The sequence below is a fragment of the Podarcis filfolensis genome (genome assembly GCF_964270895.1).
Source record: "Podarcis filfolensis genome assembly, chromosome: 4".
In the NCBI taxonomy this organism is placed as follows: Eukaryota; Metazoa; Chordata; class Lepidosauria; order Squamata; family Lacertidae; genus Podarcis; species Podarcis filfolensis.
In genome coordinates this window covers 100961069-100984942 of record NC_139607.1, presented here as the reverse complement: position 1 = coordinate 100984942, position 23874 = coordinate 100961069, and the positions used below count along the sequence as shown (strand labels likewise).

General features: G+C 45.7%; 3 protein-coding genes across 3 annotated transcripts in view; 2 read left to right on the top strand and 1 right to left on the bottom strand.

The window, feature by feature from the left end:
- Positions 1-23874, top strand: part of LOC310760701 (uncharacterized protein) — a 174342-nt gene that overhangs the window by 39716 nt on the left and 110752 nt on the right. Inside the window, exon 2 of the mRNA XM_083609699.1 lies at positions 9883-10465. Within this exon, the coding sequence (XP_083465825.1) occupies positions 10064-10465 (402 nt within the window). The 5' untranslated portion in view covers positions 9883-10063. The remainder of the gene's footprint in view (positions 1-9882; positions 10466-23874) is intronic.
- LOC310760729 (zinc finger protein with KRAB and SCAN domains 3-like) overlaps positions 1-23874 on the bottom strand; it is a 97432-nt gene that overhangs the window by 51210 nt on the left and 22348 nt on the right. The window lies entirely within an intron of this gene.
- The window catches only part of LOC310760732 (uncharacterized protein), a 67323-nt gene continuing 54110 nt past the window's right edge, over positions 10662-23874 (top strand). The window contains exons 1-4 of the mRNA XM_083609814.1: positions 10662-10743; positions 11028-11110; positions 12005-12131; positions 15146-17396. Coding sequence (XP_083465940.1) covers positions 11070-11110; positions 12005-12131; positions 15146-17131 — 2154 coding nt within the window. The 5' untranslated portion in view covers positions 10662-10743; positions 11028-11069 and the 3' untranslated portion in view covers positions 17132-17396. The remainder of the gene's footprint in view (positions 10744-11027; positions 11111-12004; positions 12132-15145; positions 17397-23874) is intronic.

Sequence of the window (23874 nt, the reverse complement as noted above, 5' to 3'; positions counted from 1 at the left end):
CTGATCCTCTTTGCTTACTGGTTCATTCTCGGGACTCTTTGGAGAACCAGTTCCAATGGTAAACAGTGGTTCATCTTTAACCTCAGAAGGTCTAGTTATCGTGTGAGATTTCCTCTCTCTCTCTTTTTTAATTTTTAATTTTTTTATTGTTAAAATAATTCAACATTAATACACATATAAACATACATTTCATACAACATACCTACATACATACAACATACCTACACTCAATCCCACAGATAATTCCCATCACCACCCACCACCCCTCACCCTTTGTGTTAGACTTCCAATCTACTCAATTGCAATTTCTTTCCACTTCTATTACTTTCTTTCACACACCTTTAACCTAATTTCATACTTCTTTTTCTATTACACATTGTTATCCATCTTATTTAGTATTCCAATATTTGAAACGAAACTTGTTTATTCTAATAGGAGTTCTGATTTTTCAATATAGTTTTGCAAGTATCTTTTAAACACCTTCCAGTCCCTGTCTGCCTTCTCTTTTGAGATCCTTCCAATTTCTCCCATTGTTTTGGATATATTGTAGTACTCCAATAATTTGGCAAGCCACTCTATCTTTGTTGGTACAGTACCACTTTTCCAATTTTTCACAATCAACAGCCTTGCGGCTACTGTTGCGTATAAATATAAGGTATTGTCTTCTTCCTTTAGGCTTCCTGGTACTATTCCCAATAAAAAACCTTCTGGTGTTTTCCTAAATGAATATCTGAACATTTTTTTCATTTCGTTATATACTGTTTCCCAAAATTGTTTGATGTTTAAACAATTCCACCATATATGTATCATAGTACCTTTTCCAGTGTTGCATCGCCAGCAGACATCGCTGCAATTTTTATTCATTTTTGCTATTCTTTCAGGTGTTAAATACCATCTGTGTTGCATTTTGAGATAATTTTCTTTCAATATATAACACATAGTGAATTTCATATCTTCCTTCCACAAATTTTCCCATTGTTCAAACATAATATTTTTCCCAATATCTTGCGCCCATTTGATCATTGATGCTTTAACCAATTCATCCTTTGTTTCCCACTCTAAGATCAGATTATACAATTTAGATATATTTTTTGATTTTTCTTGTATTAAGTATTTATCGAATTTTGATATTTCTTTTTCAAATCCTAACTTTTGTCTTTCGCTAATCTGTACTTAATTTGAATATATTGAAACCAATCACTAATATGAGCTTTAATTTCTGTATAATCCTTTAATTCCAATTCTCCAATTCTTCCTTTAATACCATTTTATAGGTAGCCCAGTTTTCTTTCATATTTAATTTTTTCACTGCGACAATTTCTGCTGGTGATGTCCACCAAGGAGTTTTCGGTTCTAGGAATCTTTTATATTTCTCCCATATTTTATACATAGACTTTCTGACTATATGCCCTAGGAAGCCTTTATGTACTTTGACTTTTTCATCTATTAGATAGGCATGCCATCCAAATCTCGTCTCTACTCCCTCTAAATCCAATACATCCGAGTCATCTAATTTGATCCATTCTTTTAACCAGGTCAGACCCACCGCATCATGATATAACTCCATGTCAGGGAGGCCAAATCCTCCTCTCTCCTTCTTATCTATCATTATTTTGTGTTTTATTCTTGGGTTTTCCCCTGACCACACGAATTTAGCCAAATCTCTTTTCCAATTATTAAAACATTTATCTCCTCCTAGTATTGGGATACTTTGAAATAAAAACATCATCCTTGGTAATATGTTAGCTTTGACACCTGAGAACACACAAAAAAGGCAGAAACAAAACAAACTGCCTTTTTCACTCATTATTTGACCTTCCCGCAGAGACCACTATGGAGAATGTTTCTCCCAAAGTGCTAGAATGCCACAAGTAATTTAGTAACAAAATGCAACATGTGTTATTTTTTATGTGATATCCTATGTCCAGCTATGTGCACTGCTACACTTGCAAATAGCCTTAAGAGGCCTGACATGCAAGTCTCTTAAGATTTACACAAAGGCATCCATTTACAACATGCCATGTTATTATTTGTGGGGCAACAATGTTTTAGACATATTATACCCCAAAGGGGGGATTTGTTATAAGATTTTTTAGGTCACTCTCATATGTTGTTGTTTAGTCGTTTAGTCGTGTCCGACTCGTCGTGACCCCCTGGACCAGAGCACGCCAGGCACTCCTGTCTTCCACTGCCTCCCCCAGTTTGGTCAGACTCATGTTTGTAGCTTCAAGAACACTATCCAACCATCTCGTCCTCTGTCGTCCCCTTCTCCTTGTGCCCTCCATCTTTCCCAACATCAGGGTCTTTTCCAGGGAGTCTTCTCTTCTCATGAGGTGGCCAAAGTATTGGAGCCTTAGCTTCAGGATCTGTCCTTCCAGTGAGCACTCAGGGCTGATTTCCTTCAGAATGGAGAGGTTTGGTCTTCTTGCAGTCCATGGGACTCTCAGGAGTCTCCTCCAGTGCTAGAATTCAAAAGCATCAATTCTTTGGCGATCAGCCTTCTTGATGGTCCAGCTCTCACTTCCGTACATCACTACTGGGAAAACCATAGCTTTAACTATATGGACCTTTGTTGGCAAGGTGATGTCTCTACTTTTTAAGATGCTGTCTAGGTTTGTCATTGCTTTTCTCCCAAGACGAAGGAGTCTTTTAATTTCGTGACTGCTGTCACCATCTGCAGTGATCATGGAGCCCAAGAAAGTAAAATCTCTCACTGCCTCCATTTCTTCCCCTTCTATTTGCCAGGAGGTGGTGGGCCCAGTGGCCATGATCTTCGTTTTTTTGATATTGAGCTTCAGACCATATTTTGCACTCTCCTCTTTCACCCTCATTAAAAGGTTCTTTAATTCCTTCTCACTTTCTGCCATCAAGGTTGTGTCATCTGCATATCTGAGGTTGTTGATATTTCTTCTGGCAATCTTAATTCCGGTTTGGAATTCACCCAGCCCAGCCTTTCGCATGATGAATTCTGCATATAAGTTAAATAAGCAGGGAGACAGTATACAGCCTTGCCGTACTCTTTCCCAATTTTGAACCAATCAGTTGTTCCATAGCCAGTTCTAACTGTAGCTTCTTGTCCCACACAGAGATTTCGCAGATGAGGTGATCATGCACTCCCATTTCTTTAAGAACTTACCATAGTTTGCTGTGGTCGACACAGTCAAAGGCTTTTGCATAGTCAATGAAGCAGAAGTAGATGTCTTTCTGGAACTCTCTAGCTTTCTCTATAATCCAGCGCATGTTTGCAATTTGGTCTCTGGTTCCTCTGCCTCTTCGAAATCCAGCTTGCACTTTTGGGAGTTCTCGGTCCACATACTGCTTGAGCCTGCCTTGTAGAATTTTAAGCATAACCTTGCTAGCGTGGGAAATGAGTGCGATTGTGTGGTAGTTGGAGCATTCTTTGGCACTGTCCTTCTTTGGGATTGGGATGTAGACTGATCTTCTCCAATCCTCTGGCCACTGCTGAGTTTTCCAAATTTGCTGGCGTATTGAGTGTAGCACCTTATCAGCACAATCTTTTAAAATTTTAAATAGTTCAGCTGGAATATCACCACTTCCACTGTTATTTGCAGTGCTTTCTAAGGCCCATTTGACTTCACTCTCCAGGATGTCTGGCTCAAGGTCAGCAACCACACTACCTGGGGTGTACGAGACATCCATATCTTTCTGGTATAATTCCTCTGTGTATTCTTGCCACCTCTTCTTGATGTCTTCTGCTTCTGTTAGGTCCTTACCACTTTTGTCCTTTATTATGGTAATCTTTGTACGAAATATTCCTTTCATATCTCCAACTTTCTTGAACAGATCTCTGGTTTTTCCCATTCTATTGTTTTCCTCTATTTCTTTGCATTGCTCGTTTAAGAAGGCCTTCTTGTCTCTCCTTGCTATTTTTTGGAAATCTGCAGTCAATTTCCTGTATCTTTCACTATCTCCCTCGCATTTTGCTTGCCTTCTCTCCCCCGCTATTTGTAAGGCCTTGTTGGACATCCACTTTGCTTTCTTGCATTTCCTTTTCATTGTGATGGTTTTCGTTGCTGCCTCCTGTATAATGTTACGAGCCTCCATCCATAGTTCTTCAGGCACTCTGTCCACCAAATCTAAATCCTTAAACCTGTTCCTCACTTCCACTGTGTATTCATAAGGGATTTGATTTAGATTGTATCTTACCGGCCCAGTGGTTTTTCCTACTTTCTTCAGTTTAAGCTTGAATTTTGCTATAAGAAGCTGATGATCTGAGCCACAGTCAGCTCCAGGTCTTGTTTTTGCTGACTGTATCGAGCTTCTCCATCTTTGGCTGCAGAGAATATAATCAATCTGATTTCGATGCTGCCCATCTGGGGATGTCTATGTGTAGAATCGTCTCTTGTGTTGTTGGAAAAGCGTGTTTGTGATGACCAGCTTGTTCTCTTGACAGAACTCTATTAGCCTTTTCTCTGCTTCGTTTTGAACTCCAAGGCCAAACTTGCCAGTTGTTCCTTTTATCTCTTGATTCCCTACTTTAGCATTCCAATCCCCTATAATGAGAAGAACATCCTTCGCTGGTGTCATTTCTAGAAGGTGTTGTAAGTCTTTATAGAATTGGTCAATTTCAGTTTCTTCAGCACCAGTAGTTGGTGCATAAACTTGGATTACTGTGATGTTAAAAGGTCTGCCTTGGATTCGTATTGAGATCATTCTATCATTTTTGAGATTGCATCCCAGTACAGCTTTCGCCACTCTTTTGTTGACTATGAGGGCCACTCCATTTCTTTTACGGGATTCTTGCCCACAGTAGTAGATATGATGGTCATCTGAACTGAATTTGCCCATTCCCGTCTATTTTAGTTCGCTGATGCCCAGGATGTCAATATTCATTCTTGGTGTTAAGTTGTGGGCGAACATATCAGACGACACAGCGATTCTTCAAACAGCTCTTTCATGTATCTGCACTTTCATGTATCTGCTGTTTAATGGATCCTGAAGCTTCTTCTTGGTGAAGTGAATTTAAAACCATTTAAAAATGGGTAGAGAAGGTTGGCACACTGCAGAGTGCCAGGTGGAACAAGGAAATGTGGTCATAAATTGATCTAATCTAAATACTGGACTACGCAATAGCCTGATCTATTAGAAAGCTTAAAATGCATGAGAATCCTCCACTGGGGTGTAGGCAATAAGACACTATACACTGAACATAAAAACAATTATACACAAAAATGGGTCCCCCCTTTGTGGAAATAACATACTGTGAAACACATTTTAGCTTTCCTACATAATATCACACAACACACAACATACTAATTAAATATCAGTTGCATATCTTGAGGGGGCAGAACTTTTGGGACTTAAAGACAAAGTTATAAAGGTAAGAGGTAAAAGCCAAAAAGGGGAGAATCTCCTTGAGTTTTCTTGTTGTTGTTTAGTCGTTTAGTCGTGTCCGACTCTTCGTGACCCCATGGACCAGAGCATGCCAGGCACTCCTGTCTTCCACTGCCTCCCCCAGTTTGGTCAGACCCATGTTTGTAGCTTCGAGAACACTGTCCAACCATCTTGTCCTCTGTCGTCCCCTTCTCCTTGTGCCCTCCATCTTTCCCAACATCAGGTTCTTTTCCAGGGAGTCTTCTCTTCTCATGAGGTGGCCGAAGTATTGGAGCCTCAGCTTCAGGATCTGTCCTTCCAGTGAGCACTCAGGGCTGATTTCCTTCAGAATGGATACGTTTGATCTTCTTGCAGTCCATGGGACTCTCAAGAGTCTCCTCCAGCACCATAACTCAAAAGCATCAATTCTTCGGCGATCAGCCTTCTTTATGGTCCAGCTCTCACTTCCATACATCACTACTGGGAAGACCATGGCTTTAACTATACAGACCTTTCTTGGGAAGCTGCAATCACTAAAAATCTTGGCGAGTTAAGCATTTTATTCATTTCAATATTATTATCACATTTCCATATAATTTCTACTGTTATTATCTGGTAAAATACAAAAAAAAGTAAAAATATAAAAAGAAAACAAAAGTAAAAATGGGCTTCATGGGTGGTCCATGTTCATATGTAGTCATGGAACTCGCCCTCCTGGACTTCATCCGTTGCACGTATTCTAATTAACAGAAATGAATGCAATGTCGTAATTCAACATATTTTAACAAATTAACAAACCTGTGTATGGATAAAGTTTGTTTTACATTTGTTGTTTTAAAAGGGTCACTTTAAGAAGAAAACCTTACAGCTGCAGATTGAAACAAAAAAAAATTTTTCCTTCCAGTAGCACCTTAAAGACCAACTAAGTTAGTTCTTGGTATGAGCTTTCGTGTGCATGCACACTTCTTCAGATACACAGTGTGCATGCACACGAAAGCTCATACCAAGAACTAACTTAGTTGGTCTTTAAGGTGCTACTGGAAGAAAAAAATTTGTTTTGTTTTGACTATGGCAGACCAACACGGCTACCTATCTGTAGCTGCAGATTGCTGTCACTTGTAACTAAAATCAATGCTGCGCCTGTCTATATCATCTTACATTGTGACAGTTGTTGTTCACTGCAGAAACCACTATGTTATAAGTTCCATTATCTTGATACTTCATATATTGTATGTCCTCTTATAGCACAATTGTTTATATAATTTTAATTTGTTAAAATATGTTGAATTACGACATTATATTTGAAATATACTCAAGAGTCGAGAGTGGATTTCATGCTCTTTATTCAGCTCATAGTGGTGAGGAAGAATGAAAGTCCCCTCAAAGTATCTGCTTTATATACATTATTTACACAATGGGCTGCACGTGATTGGCTAATTCCAGAATTCTCCTGTAGGCCAATCAGGTTGTGGATTCACTTTCACCTGGAGCTGGATTGGGTGGCTCCTGCAGACCAATCATACTGCTGCATTGTTCTAGGACCAATCAGACTGCTGCATTTGGATCCTATTCAACTCAGTACATAACAATATTCCTTTATATTACTTAGATGAAGCTCATGAGAGCGAAACAAGGCATTATTCCGGAAATCCTTGTCAACAATGTGGAACTTGTAGTAGTCCCCAGTTTGGACTTTATGAACATATGTGGAACAGAAACTAGCAGACATTTGGTCTTTATGAATGAACTGATTTATTGTGACTCCATCTATATTATTGCACTTTATGTGTTGTTTATGTGCAAGATAAACCTTTGGACTGGGAAAAGTTTGTAGAGTATCTGAAAAACGTGTGTGATGTGCAAACAACGCTAGTGGGGTCTCAAGAAGCACTGTAAAAGTTAAGATGTATTGTCAAAAAGAAATAGAAGGGGGAGGGAAGACAAATGGCAATATAACGAAGGGAATGCGTACTAAAGAATAACTATGGATGATTACCAGAGCAACTGAAGGAAGTCCAGAAAAGATTTAATTTGTCAAAATTTGGATAAAATTGTATAATTTTGTTGGAAAATTAATAAAAAATTATTTTTTTAAAAAACCTTTGATATTGTGATAAGAATAGATAGAAGATTATTGTTTATGTGAATGCACAGCCGGTTACGTCTTGTGTGTTTGTCCATTCCAGGAACAGCATTCCTGACCCAGATGTCCACAGAAAGTCCGTAAGATGATTCCACTTTCAAACAGGATACGTGAACCTAGGTCAGTAGGGTCCTCTTCTCCGGCAGACGGACAACCCCTTCCCCAAAGCCACTCCCTCCCCCACTTCCCCATGGGGGTCTCCCACATCACCCATCACTCACCAGGATGGTTTTGAATCACCTCCAGCAGGTACAGCTCAGCTTCCAACAAAATATTAAAATACAATTGTCCATCAAATATTAAAGCTTCCCTAAACATAATAACAATAACCATCCATTTTCAGTCCATTGAATTCGCAATTAAGCATTTCTGCAAAGGGAAATGGCAGAAAAAAGCATAAAAAGCATACATAAGAAGGTATTACTCATTTATGATGAGAATAGGATTTATTTATGTTGAACTTTGCTTGGTTCCTCCTTGGCAGCCAGTGCGATGGTTTCAGCAGGGCTAGAACTCAGGACCCGCTGCCTTGAGGGACACCTAAGAGCAGTTGGGCAGAGGAAAGATCTCACTTGGGAGGTGGTGGACTCTCCTTCCTTGGAGGTTTCTAAGCAGAGATCGGAGGGCGATCTGCCATGGATGCTTTAGCTGAGATTCCTGCATTGCTGGGGGTTGTAATAATAATAATAATAATAATAATAATAATAATAATAATAATAATGATAATAATTTATTATTTATATCCCGCCCATCTGGCTGGGTTTCCCCATCCACTCTGGGCGGCTTCCAATCAAACACTAAAATACAATAACCTATTAAACAGGGCTGCCTGTTTAGGGAACTAGACCCGGCCCCCTCTTGCTTCGGGTTGGACTAGATGACCCTGGGATCCCCTCCTATCTCTCCACTCCTGAATTCTAGGAGGAGCTTCCTTGCCTCCTGCAAAGCCCTTTTCCCTCTAGGCTCTTCCTCTGGTTTCTGGCCAAGGGAGGGAGATGCTCAGAGTCCAGCCAAGAGCCTCACCCCCAAAAGGATATCTGGGCATTGGCGTAGCCGGGGGGGCAGCTGCCCCCCTAAATCCATAAAAAATAATAAGAATCTGAGGATCTGCCAAGCGAGAGAGGGCTGAGCGAGGGAAGACTCGGTTTGGCAAGGGTTAAAGGGAAGTGAGCTGCCTTCCTAGAGAGGCCAGGAAGCAAGGGGGGCTGGTCCTCCAGAGCCAAGGCCCCTCCCTCCCCAGTCCTTTCCTTGCTTTGGTGTCTCTCCTGCAAGGGCTGCCGCGCTGCCCCCTCCTGGGATCTGGTGAGTCTCCTCTCTCTCCCCCCAGAGGGTGCAGTGGGGAGAGGGGGGGTCCCAGGGCTGCAGCAGGGGAGGGTGCCTGGGGGGCCTGATCTGCTCCTGCGGGGGGGGGGACCCAAGTCAGGGAGGTGAGGGTCCTGCCAGGGAGGGGCAGGTCTGCCACGCTCTCCTTCCTGCAGATCAGAGGATCCCAAACTCATCTGGCCCTCCGCCCCCCCCTTCAGAAAAAATCTCCCTTTTTTAAACAAAGGAGTCCCTAGGACTTTAAATCTGTGTGAATTCGCTCAGCCTCATTGCACAACGGAGGAAACATCTGCAAATCGTTTTCCAAAGCTGGACAAGGAGGTGGACTAGCCCCCCCCCAAAAAAAAACCAATGGGGAGGGAGGGAGGAAAGTTGGGAAAGAGAGGCCAGGGATAAAGAGAGGGATCCCAGCCCAGAGTCTGGCTGCTGCATTGGGGACCAGTTTCCCAGTCGTCTCAAAGGGCAGCTCCCCACGGAGGCCACTGCAGCAATCCCCTCGCACCCAGAGCAGGGCATCCCAGGACCACAGCCTCTCTCTCCCAAAGGGATTGTAGCTGGAAAACCAGCCGGGAATGCGCGCTGCTACTCACTGAGCCTCCAGGGACCTTGGCATCAATGGCTGTGTGTGTGTTAAGCTGGCTAACAGAATAATAATAATAAATTGCCCGCCTGAATTTCAAGTGAGACGTATTTGGCCCCGTCCACTTTGCTCTCTGGGGTTTTCCAGATACATACCTGGCCCTCAGAGCAAAGAAAAAGGGACCCCACCCCAGGAGTCTGTCTTGAGAGCAGCAGAGAGTCCAAGTGCAAGAAAAAGAGACAGAAGCAGGGGAGTGGGGGTGGGGTGGGGAGCAACTCCTGAGGACCCCCAGGTGAGGACCCCACTAGAGCCAAACATCCATTTATCATGAGATACAAATGACTCCCTTGTCAGTCACTTCTGACTTCATGAATTGACTGGGAGGCAGCAGAAACCAGGTTGATTAATCTCACAGAAATCCCTTCAGTTGCCTCCACATTTTGCATTGCTAGAAGGCTAGAGACTTATTTCTTCTCCTCTTCCTCCTTTTCTTTTCAAAAAGATAGCTCATGGTCTGAGATGCGGTGAAGTCCAGCCCATTTCCCCCCCTGTCCTACAGATTCTGTAACAGAACAATGTATTTGCTTTGTTGGATTTGCTAGAGCTTCTCATTTAGACGGACAGAACTTGGCAGAAGACGAAAAGGTTCCTTCCGATCTCTCAGAGGCTTCCTGAGAACACAGATGGATGAGCAAGACTCGGCTGGCCCTGAAGCAGGAAGAGGCCATGCCAGCCAAACTGGGAGCAGTCGGGGGTTCTGGGAAAACTCTGTGCAGAAGATCCTGGGTGAGGTGGACACCCTCCGCTCAGAGGTGCAGAGCCAGCAGTTGAGGCAGTTCTGCTGCCAGGAGACCAAAGGACCCCGAGAGGTTTGCAGCCGACTCTACCACCTTGACCATCAGTGGCTGAAGCCAGAAAGGCACACGAAAGCTGAGATGCTGGACCTGGTGATCTTGGAGCAGTTCCTGGCTGTCCTTCCACTGGAGATGGAGAGCTGGCTGAGGGAATGTGGAGCGGAGACCAGTTCCCAGGCAGTGGCCCTGGCCGAAGGTTTCCTCCTGAGTCAGGCAGAGGAGAGAAAGCAGGTGAGAGAGACTTTCCTCTGGATACTCCCCAGGGTGTCCAAACAGGACAGAGAACATCCCATAATAGTCTGCTGATGGCCCATCCTTTTTCTGAGAAGGCGTCCATGGAATGAGATCTAACACCCTTCAAGTCTTTGTCATTCTCTTTCTAGTATTTCTCCCCATTCTATGTTTTGAATCCTTGTTTCATTCTCAGGGAATGGATCTCTTTGCAGAAATGGACCTGGATTCCTGTGAGGCAGAGAGGCCTCCGTTGGACACCAGAGAGAGGCAGCTGGGTAAGGAGGAAGGTGGGTTTTCTCCGTTTGGTCTCATTCTGTTGGTTTTCCAACTCATCTGAGGGTTCTTTTCATCTTGTTTTGGGGGGAGACAGTTGGGAACAAGGGTCCAGAAGAGGGGAGATGTATTTCTGCACAACAAACATATGAAATGGCCACAAACGTCCAAATGCTCTCAGCAGGTAAGGTTTTCTCAAAGGCCCACCTGTAGTTAGAGATGCCCTGTTTCACCTGTGAGAGAAGCAGGCACTCCTGGCGTCCAGCTTACCTTTTTTCTCTTGCAGGTGGCAGAAGGATGCCAGCAAGACCTCCTGATCCGCCTTTTCATGGGGGCAGAAGGGAAGCAGCGGCTGTGGAACCAGATCAGGTCAGGGGAAGCTGCCTTGTGGGGACAGAGGCCGAGGGATGGAGCAATGTCATGGACTGGTTGGGCACAGAGGAGTGGTGGGAGGAAACAGCTGGGAAACCAGGAAAGGAAGACGGCTCAGAGCCGAAGGAGTGGAGGTGGAGGAAGGATGAGCGGTCAGAGGGGGAAGACGGAGAAGCCTGGGAAGAGGAGGTGTCAGAAGCTGAAGGGGTAACAGGGCTTAGTGAGCTGGGAGACTCTGGCAGAATGCAGTGCAGAATCAGAGGCAGAAGAGGAAGGAGGCAAGTGGGAGAGGAAGGTCGAGAGGCTGAGGTGAGTCAGAAGAAGGAGGAGCCACCGGTGGCTCCCTCTCCTTTTGCCAGAAGCCACCCTCCCTGCTTGTCTCAGAGCCAGGAGACGAAAATAGGCTTATTTTAATTAATCACTGAATGCTAAAATTGTTTTCTAAGCAGTGGACAAACGAGAACAAATAGTGGTCTGGATTCACCTAACCAGCCCCATCAGATCAAAAATGGGGCCTGCCCCCCATTCCTCCCCTTCCCCCTCTCCATGCCCCCCTGAACCCCTTGAATTTGGCTGTAGGGCATTGGGAGGGAACCTTCCCAGAACAGCTCACGAGGAGAGGAGAAAGTGAATCCGTCCATTGAGGAAACTAGAATGTTTGGGTAGGCAGAAACACAAAGTGGAGTACCACCTATTTGCACAAAGACAAATACCCATAATTAAAACACAGAATAAAATAAGCACCCCTAATTAAAATGTGCAGCAAAGCAATCCTATTGAAACAACACTGCAATTAACAGGAAGGAATTAAGAGGAAGGAAACAACAGAGCATTGTGGAGCAGATCATATTTCTGCTGTCTCAGAGGAGGACATTTCCCTTTTTCTTTTAGGGTCCAGTGTGCTTTGAAGATGTCGCTGTTTGTTTCACGGACGAAGAGTGGGCGTTGCTGGATCCTGAGCAGAGAGCTCTGCATAAGGACGTCATGGAGGAGAATCGTGGGATCATGGCCTCTCTTGGTAAGGCTCCCTGTGGGATCGTCATATCTGCCTGGAAATTCAAAAAATACCTCTATGTGACCAACGTCATATATTTTCACAGAGCTCAACTGCGCCCCCTATAACACCTGGGAACCTAACACCCCCACAATAAAGAGTAACTTACAGTTTTTTCTTTGAACAATCTTCCTCAGATTATTCCTTTTTCTACCACGATTGGGATGGTCTCAACTGCCCAGGCCATCTTCAATGTCAGCTTCAGAATTGTTAGGAAAGATAAGTAGCTTCACGTTTTCTGTTTTTGTTTTTGCTCCTGTCAGTCTTGGGTTGACCAAAGAGACGACTGACATTGGAGATGGAGGGGATGCCATGACTGGGCCAAACAAAATTCATCCCAGAGAAGAAGAGCTAGACTTATTGAATTTCAGATAGAAGTAGCAGTGGTGATAATAATAATAATAATAATTTATTATTTATACCCTGCCCATCTGGCTGAGTTTCCCCAGCCACTCTGGGTGGCTCCCAATCAAGTGTTAAAAACAGTACAGCATTACATATTAAAAACTTCCCTGAACAGGGCTGCCTTAAGATGTCTTCTGAATGTCAGGTAATTGTTTTTTTCTTTGACATCTGGCGGGAGGGCGTTCCACAGGGCGGGTGCCACTACCAAGAAGGCCCTCTTTTCGCAATGAGGGAACCGCCAGAAGGCCCTCGGCGCTGGATCTCAGTGTCCGGGCTGAACGATGGGGGTGGAGACGCTCCTTCAGGTATACTGGACCGAGGCCGTTTAGGGCTTTAAAGGTCAACACCAACACTTTGAATCGTGCTCGGAAACGTACTGGGAGCCAATGCAGATCTCTCAGAACCGGGGTTATGTGGTCCCGGCGGCCACTCCCAGTCACCAGTCTAGCTGCCACATTCTGGATTAATTGCAGTTTCCGGGTCACCTTCAAAGGTAGCCCCACATAGAGCGCATTGCAGTAGTCCAAGCGTGAGATAACTAGAGCATGCACCACTCTGGCGAGACAGTTCACGGGCAGGTAGGGTCTTAGCCTGCGTACCAGATGGAGCTGGTAGACAGCTGCCCTGGACACAGAGTTAACCTGCGCCTCCATGGACAGCTGTGAGTCCAAAATGACTCCCAGGCTGCGCACCTGGTCCTTCAGGGGCACAGTTACCCCATTCAAGAAGAGGGAATCCCCCACACCTGCCCGCCTCCTGTCCCCCAGAAACAGTACTTCTGTCTTGTCAGGATTCAACCTCAATCTGTTAGCCGCCATCCATCCTCCAACCGCCTCCAGGCACTCACACAGGACCTTCACTGCCTTCACTGGTTCTGATTTAAAGGAGAGGTAGAGCTGGGTGTCATCTGCATACTGATGAACACCCAGCCCAAACCCCCTGATGATCTCTCCCAGCGGCTTCATATAGATATTAAAAAGCATGGGGGAGAGGACGGAACCCTGAGGCACCCCACAAGTGAGAGCCCAGGGGTCTGAACACTCATCCCCCCCCACCACTTTCTGGACACGGCCCAGGAGGAAGGAGCGGAACCACTGTATGACAGTGCCCCCAGCTCCCAGCCCCTCAAGACGGTCCAGAAGGATGTTATGGTCGATGGTGTCAAAGGCCGCTGAGAGATCCAGCAGAACTAGGAAACAGCTCTCACCTTTGTCCACCGGAGATCATCAACCAGCAAGACCAAGGCAGTTTCAGTCCCATGGTGAGGCCTGAATCCCGACTGGAAGGGATCCAAATGGTCCGCTTCCTCCAGGCTGCTTGGAGTTGTTCAGCAACCATGCGCTCAATCACCTTGCCCAAGAATGAAAGATTTGAGACTGGGCGATAGTTGGCCAAATTGGCCGGGTCTAAAAATGTTTTTTTAAGAAGCGGTTTAATGACCGCCTCTTTCAGTGGGTCTGGGAAGGCTCCCTCACAGAGGGAAGCATTCTCCACCCCGCAGAGCCCATCGCCCAGCCCTTCCCGACTAGCTTTTATAAGCCAGATGGGCAAGGATCAAGGAGACAGGTGGTCGGTTTCACCTGTCCAAGCAGCCTGTCCACATCCTCGGAGGTAACAGATTGGAATTGATCCCATGTAACAGGACCAGACAGAACTCTAGCACCCTCCTGCCCTGGCCCTGCTCCCACGGTGGAGTCTACCTCCTTCTGAATCTGAGCAACTTTATCTGCAAAAAACTTTGCAAAAGCATTGCAGGAGATATTGGGGTCCCTACCAGGTGGGGTCTGCTCCCCGGTGGTAGGGGTGGTTCCGATAGATTGCGAACCACCTGAAAAAGTCTCCTGCTGCTGTTTTCTGCAGATGCAATGGAGGCGGCGAAGAAGACCCTCTTCGCCATCACCAGTGCTAACATTTAGACCAGACTTGCACTCAACTTCCCATTACATTGCACCATATCGTCTTGTATACACCCAGATGATTTTCTTCTGTCATGTAGGCACAGTCTCTCCATTCTTCAATCGCCAGCTTTGGTTTAGTTTTTCCCAATTTTTCATCTTATTTCTTCATAACTGTAGCCTTGTTCACTTAATAGTACAATCTTACATCACTTTCTGGGTGACCAGTCAACTCTTTGTGCCATTTCTTTAATTTGATTATGTTTTTCAACCTCACTAAATGACCAACTTGATAGCAATCACATAAGACACTGACAAAAGTCAACCTAAGAAAGTTGTGCTTCTTTTTTCTGGTTATTTGGCTATAAGGTTTGATAGAATATGAACAAACTTTGTTTGATTGCATTGTTGATTGCATTCTTGATCAAATTATCTTTCCACTGATATATAAATTTATAATATCACTCCAAAAGAAGAACTACACTTTTTTCCAAAAGTCTTCCACAACTTTGACCACTACTTTATATCAAACAAAGCAACATTCAACAACTCATCAGAATCTCATAATAAATATGTTGGTTAATGACAAACAATACAGGTAATGAACACACACCCAACTCCCTTCAGTTCTTCTCCATTTGTTCCTGAGGCTATAATCCCTTTTTGTCTCCAATGCAGATTGTGATGAAACGGAAATCGAGAACAAAGGTGACCACGACAAAATCCCCAGAGAGGAGAAGCCACGCAAAAATTTGGAGTGTGGAGAAAGCTGTAGTCAGAGCTCCAATTCCACTTCCCATCAACAAAATCTCATTGGAAAGAAAGTCTATCAGTGCATGGAATGTGGAAAGAGCTTCACTGATAGCTCCTCTTTCACTTCCCATCAAAGAATTCATACAGGGGAGAAACCATATCAGTGTGTGGAATGTGGTAAGAGCTTCAGGAAAAACTCCTCTCTCACTTCCCATCAAAGAATTCATACAGGGGAGAAACCGTATCAGTGTGTGGAATGTGGAAAGAGCTTCAGTCACAGCTCCCATCTCACTTCCCATCAAAGAATTCATACAGGTGAGAAACCCTATCAGTGTGTGGAATGTGGAAAGAGCTTCACGCATAGCTCTTCTCTCACTTCTCATCACAGAATTCATACAGGGGAGAAACCCTATCAGTGTGTGGAATGTGGTAAGAGCTTCAGGAAAAGCTCCTCTCTCACTTCCCATCACACAATTCATACAGGGGAGAAACCCTATCAGTGCGTGGAATGTGGTAAGAGCTTCACATGTAGCTCCTCTCTCACTTCCCATCAAAGAATTCATACAGGGGAGAAACCGTATCAGTGTGTGGAATGTGGAAAGAGCTTCAGGAAGAGTGCCCATCTCACTTCCCATCAAAGAATTCATACAGGGGAGAAACCGTATCAGTGTGTGGAATGTGGAAAGAGCTTCAGGAAGAGTGCCCATCTCACTTCCCATCAAAGAATTCATACAGGGGAGAAACCCTATCAGTGTGTGGAATGTGGAAAGAGCTTCAGAAAGAGCTCCTCTCTCACTTACCATCACAGAATTCATACAGGGGAGAAACCCCATCAGTGTGTGGAATGTGGAAAGAGCTTCACTCACAGCCACAGTCTCACTTCCCATCAAAGAATTCATACAGGGGAGACACCCTATCAGTGTGTGGAATGTGGAAAGAACTTCAGGAAGAGCTCCTCTCTCACTTTGCATCAAAGAATTCATACAGGGGAGAAACACTATCAGTGTGTGGAATGTGGAAGGAGCTTCAGGAAAAGCTCCGATCTCACTTCCCATCAAAGAATTCATACAGGGGAGAAACCGTATCAGTGTGTGGAATGTGGAAAGAGCTTCACTGATAGCTCCTCTCTCACTTACCATCACAGAATTCATACAGGGGAGAAACCATATCAGTGTGTGGAATGTGGAAAGAGCTTCCGTCAGAGCTCCGATCTCACTTACCATCACAGAATTCATACAGGGGAGAAACCCTATCAGTGTGTGGAATGTGGAAAGAGCTTCAGTAGGAGCTCCAATTTCACTTCCCATCAAAGAATTCATACAGGGGAGAAACCCTATCAGTGTGTGGAATGTGGAAAGAGCTTCCGTCAGCGCTCCGTTCTCACTTCCCATCACAGAATTCATACAGGGGAGAAACCCTATCAGTGTGTGGAATGTGGAAAGAGCTTCACTCATAACTCCCATCTCACTTCCCATCAAAGAACTCATACAGGGGAGAAACCTTATCAGTGTGTGGAATGTGGAAAGAGCTTCACTGTTAGCTCTAAACTCACTTCCCACAAAAGAATCCATACAAAGGTCGGAAAAACCATTATACAGCTTTAGGAGCCAGGCTAATCCACACCTTTTTAACCAGGCCTTTTTCTTATTGACATGTAATACTATTTTAACATGTGATGTTTTCTGTTATTATGTTGTGTTTTTATGTTCTAAGCATTCTGAGACGTGTGGGTGTAGGGAATACGGCCAACTCCTAAATGCCAAGGGGTCTTTGCCCCCTCCTATAAAATATTTGAGGAGGCCACCCTCCAGGTTTTCTTTGTGTGTTTTTTTTTCAAATGCAACCTTTTTTTCTTCCGCTACTTGCCATACAATTTCCCTTTCAATTTGCCCTTTTAAGAATTTTTTATAAACCGCACAAAGGTCATGAGAAAAACAAAATACAAGAAAATACAAATGTGGACAGGTCCCATCTTTGCGGGCCAAACGCAAAAGTTGCTTTAAAGGAGGCTTTCCCAAACTTGGGTCCCCAGCAACTCCTGGACTACAGTTCCCATCATCCCTCCCCATTGGTCCTGCTAGCTAGGGATGATGGGAGTTGTAGTCCAAAAACAGCTGGAGACCACCCAAGTTTGCTTTAAAGGGAAAGTAGACTGGCCCTGTGACACCCTCTGCTGGCCAAAAGCACTGCCCCAGAATCTGAACCACCCCCAGTACTGCTAATTGGAATTAATAGAGCACAAAACAGAAGTTTGATCGGCACTTCAACCTCTAGAGAGCTTCTAGGTGTTTTCTGCACCACCTAGAGTACCCACAGAATTGTGGCTTCTACTGGCAACACACACAGGAGAACAAATGAAAGACAAACACAGTGAGCAAGAAAAAACCTGGAAAGGGCCATACCAAATGGACATCCGGTTTGAAGAGGTCCCTTTCCCCACTGCTGAACAATGCCACAGGTAGAGGAGATGGAATGCTAGAAGTGTTTTCCGGGGCAAGGAGAGCTGCTGGGAAATTGAACTACGGGCTCAAAATGTTACTTTTTTAAAAAGTTGCTGCCTTTATAGACATTGCCATTCAAATGGTGTGTGTGCATGCATCCTGTGATTGATAGTGCAAGGCGGGACTTACCTGGCCCCCACCAATATTTTATTCAAGTCGGCACCACTGGGTCGGGTGGTTTACAGATTAAATAAATACATAAATCACCTCCCTTTGTAAATATTCCAGCTTGTCTATATCCTCATTTATTCTTTTTTAAAATTTATTTGCCCTTCATCTGAAGATTTTACATTATAAGCATACAGGATGAAAGCATGGCTTTCTCAAAAACAAGACAAGCCAGAGAAATCTCTCCTTTTCTTTTTTTGGATGGAGTTACAAACTTTGTTGATCAGTGCACTGCTGTGGAAATAGTGTTTTTCGATTTCAGCAAGGCCTTTTGTACGTTCTCTATCGTTAGGAGAAAATAACAGAGACCAACCAGAGAATATTGAGAAGCAAAGCAGCTAGTAAGCCTGTTCTTTATAAACTGTTTCAACAGGGTTCTTCCCCACACGCAGGAGAGAGGAGGAGGACCCCGAGCCATGCATGCAAGCCCTTATATAGACATTTTTAATTGCCCGCCCTGGAGTCCAAGACCACCCCCAGAAACATCATACATACATCACAGAAAAGGCAGTCTACAACTGAAATCGGAGTGCATTGTTTTTACCTTGTCTGCCAGGTTACCTGTTAATGGTCACTTGACTAGATTACCTGGGGAGGCTGGCCATTCTCTTGTAATGATAATACATTCCTGAGCCAGGTCACAGTCTCACCTTATTCACACCTTAAATGTGCCCTTAAGGCAGGATTTGTGAGGACAGAGACAATGGGGAGGTTTCTGCATTTCTTTCGACCTTGTAGAGAAATATTTGAGGTGACTGAAAGAGTGAAAGAGTCAAAATGGCTTTAGGACTTTTCCTGTGGGTTTTGGACATGTGGTTTATATATTTATATATGTGTTTGCTTGGTACATTTAGATCTCTCTCTCTCTCTCTATATATATATATATATATAAAAGCTAAAAATTCTTATAACAATTCCCCCCTTTGGGGATATAATTTTTTTCTAAAAAATTGTTGCCCCACAAATAATAACCTGGTATGTTGTAAATGGATGCCTTCATGTAAATCTTAAGATACTTGCATATCAAGCCTCTTAAAGCTGTTTGCAGATGTAGCAGTGCACATAGTTGGACATAGGATATCACATAAAAAAATAACACATATGTTGCATTTTGTTCCTAAATTACTTGTGGCATTCTAGCAATTTGGGAGAAACATTCTCAATAGTGGTCTATGCTTTACACTTAGCGGGAAGGTCAAATAATGAGTGGAAAATGCAGTTTGTTTTTTTTCTGCCTTTTTTGTGTGTTCCCAGGTGTCAAAGCTAGCTCTCCTCTGGTCTCACACCTCCATCATATCACAGCAGCAACAATCCCTGGTGAATCCCTGTAGGGCTTTCATATTGACCATGTCACCTTGTAGTGGCACAGGTTTGGGCATTTCTTGAGAGAGATGTCTTTGCCTTGGCCTTTCTATGGGATTTTTATTATTATAGGCTCTGGTCTTCCACTCTAGGGAAGTTGCTCAGTTGTTCCTAAGGGACCAAAAAGCTAATTGCAGCCTGGATACAATTGCCCATTCAAATGGAGTCCAATTAGAAATTATAGCCCCATGGCTCGCCGACGTGGAGTTCTGGCCCCACCTGGTGGTGGCGGTCAGCCTGGACCTTGTACGCATCCTTGGCCTGGTGCAGTTGCTGCTGTGATGGCCTGGGAATCTGATTCTGAGGCTGAACTGGAGGAATCCCAGCCTGCACAGGAGTCCCCGCCTCCAGGGCCAGCTGAGCCGGGGCAGGGCCTTGAATCTGAAGGGCCCGCACCTGTGTCGGATCCTCAGGAGCAGACACCAGATGAATCCACTCTGTCTCCGGGGGTGATTGAGGACCCATTGCCTGCAGGTGCTCCTCTCCCAGCCCTGTCAGGGGAAGGTGAGGCTGCCTCTGGGTCCAGTAACCCTCCAGCCTCTCCTGAGCTGCAGAGGCTGAGGGCAGAGAGGCGGAGGGAACTAAGTTCTATCAGGAGGAGTGCTTGCCTTAAGACCAGGAGAGGCGAGTCACCTGTGGGCCGGGACCGCCCTAGGCCCCAGAGGAGATAAAGGCATCAGCCCAGTCTCAGGTTGTTCTAACGTTGTTGGAAACCTGTTTCTGCCAACACCCAGACCTGTTCTTCCGGAGTTCCCGACCACGCCCGGCTTCTTGCTTTGGACCTCGCTTCGCCTTTGGTGGACAGTCTCCAGACCCTCGACCCAGGACCGGACTCTGACCACGCCTCACAGTAACAACCCCCCCCCGGGACCAGCACAGTTTGCTCCCGCCACACCCACACTCCCCCTTTGTTGGGGTGCGTTTGGGAAGAGCCAGAAGCCATGGCCGACCAGGCAGCTGCGTTGGTGGCATTGGCCCAGGAGAACCAGGCCTTGACTCACACCGTTCAGCAGCTAAGCAATGCGGTTACGGCGCTTCAGCAGCAGTTGGACGCCTTACTGGCTCCTGGGGCTGACGTTCCAGTTTCTGGCAAGTACCCAGTGGCCCTGCCAGAGAAATTTGATGGGTCCCCAGCCAGCTTTCCCATGTTCCTCGCCCAGGCCAAGCTGTATATTCAGGGGCGAACCCGGAATTTTCCTGACGAACGCACCAAGGTGCACTTCTTGATCAGCTTGCTGAAGGACCAGGCGGCCAAGTGGGCTTTGCCATTGCTCCGGCAAGACTCTCCCTTGCTGACAGACTATGTAACCACTTGGAGACTGCGTTTGGCAACCCTATGAAGGGGAGCCAAGCCAATCGGGCGATTCGTCGGTTGAGACAGGACAAGTCCACAGCCGCCACCTACACCACAGAATTTCGGCTGTTGGTGCAGGACTTGTCCTGGAATGACTGCACTGCGGGACCAGTATCTTGAGGGGCTTTCAGATGAGATACTGGACCAGCTGGCCACGATGGATCGCCCCACCACGCTGGACGCCCTCATTCAGCGGAGACTGCAGATAGACGATCGGTTGGAGGACCGTTGTCAGGCCCGGGACCGCCAGCACTCCCGGCTCCCGGCTCCAGTCTTTACCAGCAGGTCCACGACCATAACCGAGTTGCCGGAGGAGCCTATGCAGCTCGGGGCAGCACGGCCTCGCCTCTCCCCCTTGGAGAAGACGTGGCGTCGAGAGGGGAACCTGTGTCTCTACTGCGGTGGAAGCGGACACTATGCCTGATCCTGTCCCGAGAAGGTGCCGGCTGCAGGGAAACCACCAACCCCGGTAGCCGAAGGCCCTGCTACCTGGGGTCCCAAACAGCACATGATGGGCCCGCACCAGTGGAATTGCAACACCTCATGGTCCTGGTGCATCTATACCCTCCTGGTGTGCCCTGGATTCTCACCCATGCTCTGGTAGATTCGGGGGCAACCCTCTCCTATATGGACTCTGCCTTCGCCACCCATCATCAGGTGCCACTCCAGGACAAAAACAGGTACCACTCCAGAACTGGTACAGGTGGAGGCAATTGACAGACGGCTCCTGTGCTTGGGTGCCATTACTCAGGAGACTCAGCCCTTGGTCCTGTGTCACCAGCAGCACCGGGAGGTGCGCACCTTGGACACTGCCACAATGCCCTGGTTTCCCCTGGTGCTTGGGATGGACTGGCTGGAATCTCACAATCTTCAGATTGACTGGGTCAATCAGACTGTGCCCTTCCCAGACCCGTGTCCCCATGCTCAGTCCAAGATGCTAGCGGTCGCCCCCACGGGGGAAGCTGCATCAATGCTCCCCGCTGTTTACCAGGACTACCAAGAAGTGTTTGAGGAACAAGGGGCAGACCAGCTGCCACCTCTTTGATCTTTCGACTGCGGCATAGAACTCCAGCCCGGGGTGCCACTGCCTGTGAGCTGCCTATACTCTCTTACGGAGCCAGAGCACTAAGCCTTGTAGGACTTCCTGTTGGAGGGGGATTTCCAGCCGGTGGCAGAGGACAGAGTGACTCCATAGACATAGGTGTAAAAACCTAAATTATTTTCTAAACTTGGTACACATAAAACATTGGTAAACTTGGTACTTAAACAGTTGATATTCACACTACCCTTTCCAGCTGACTCATGCACTGTTCCATCAGCTAGTACTACATTTACAGATTTACAAGGCTGCTTTTCTACAAGGGCTTGTGCAGACTTAACAAAAATGTTTGTCGCTGCCGAGTCTAAAATCCAGTCTTGTCCAACGTCGTGACTGGTGCCTCGAACTGCTGCAGAAACATACTGGACTCGACTCTTCCTGTCTCCTCGCTTCCCAGCAAACGCAGGCCGCCCTTTTCTTGTGTTTTCTCCCACAGACACAGTGCACTGACGTACTAAATGCTTAGGTGACCTACAACGATAGCATCTTCTGACTGTGAAAGCTGCTTCCTCTCTGTGGTCTACAACCTCTTTAGGCTGCCGCTCCTCATCAGTTGCATATCTTTTACTGGACTACCTCCCATTTCTGGAGTTACGGTGAGGGGTTGTGGCCTTCCTCTCATGGCGTCTTTCTTCCTCATCAAGCAAACGTCCAGTTAAGAAATGCATTGTTAATTGGCTTTCTGGAATTGCCTCCAGTGTCATCACTAAATTGTCCCATGACTCAGGAAGTGAAGACAGCACAATATAAACCTTTCTCTGTTCAGAAAAATGTTCCCCAAGTTCATTTAACTGTGAAAATAAATCACACATTCTTTGAAGGTGTGTTGAAACACATTCACCCTCACTTAGTCTGGCTCGGTACAGAGCTCTCAGAGTAATTTTGCTGCCAGCAGTGACTCAAATATGTATTGCTCTCAGTGCTTGCCAAATCTCACTTGCTATTTCAAGGTCTTGCACATGAGATTTCTCTAAACTCAAAATTAAATTGGCATAGGCTTTGTCCTCCAGCCTTTGGTCTGCTTCATCTACTTCTTCATCCTTTTCATCTTTTACAAGAGGGTTAACAATAACAGTCCAACATCGTTCTTTCTTTAAAAACGCCTGCATCTGTAAACTCCATGACATATAATTGGACTCTCCCAGTTTCTCTACTGGAAAATAGGAATCTCCCCCTTGAGCTCCAGCTCAAAGTCCAGCCATGGCTCCACCCAGCTTTCAGCTTTCCACTCAGTCCTTACTCACACGTGGCTTGAAGAAATGTTCGGCTCCTGGTCTCAAACAGACACTCCCTGCCGATGCCTTCACACAGCCAGCTGCTTGAGAAATGCTGAGTTGCTTCCAGTCTCTGGGTTCTTTTCACACTCTGTCTCTGCCCACTCAGGACTGGGGACTGGGCCCATAACCTGTTGCAGGGGGATTTCCAGCCGGTGGCAGAGGACAGAGTGACTCCAGAAGACATAGGTGTAAAAACCCAAACTAAAACGAAGACTTTATTACTAAACAATAAACACAAACTCTGGTGGGTGTTATTCCTGCAGGCAGGTTACAAAACTCATCCTTTTTCCTTTATAGCAATGGCCAGCTGCAGCCAATTAACCCCAGAAACTTCTTAAAGGTATACACACATGTTTCTGTGCCGAATGTCCCCTAACACTTCCGTCGCAAGTGTTGGAAAACTAGCCCCCTCGGGAGCTGGCCTCTCCCCCTGCTCCCGGGACTTATTTACCGGTGATCTTCCTCCGGCTGGCATCCCAGACAGACCAGGGAGATCTTGATAGGTGACATCTCCCAGCGTGGAAGATGCACACCCCCTTCTCCCCTTTCACAGGGGAAAGAAGAATGGTCAGAAAGTCCTTTTACATCTTGTTTATTTCTGACTTTACAGCTCTACAAAAAAAACATGTCCGATCAGTTCAAACTTCTCCAAGCAAGTGACTAAGACTTCCTTTACAAACGCAACAGGAAGGTCTCATATTACACACGGAACAAAGCTTTGTGTATCCCGTGAACTGCCTGGAAGATTCTTTCCCAGGACTAGCCACATCATGTGATGTAAACAAGTTGGCAGTTTGCAGCTGCATTGTACTCATATCGTAACATACTCCCCCATATGAATCAACGTTAGCTGCGAACAAAGCTTGATCCAGAGAAGAATACAAACAGTTGTT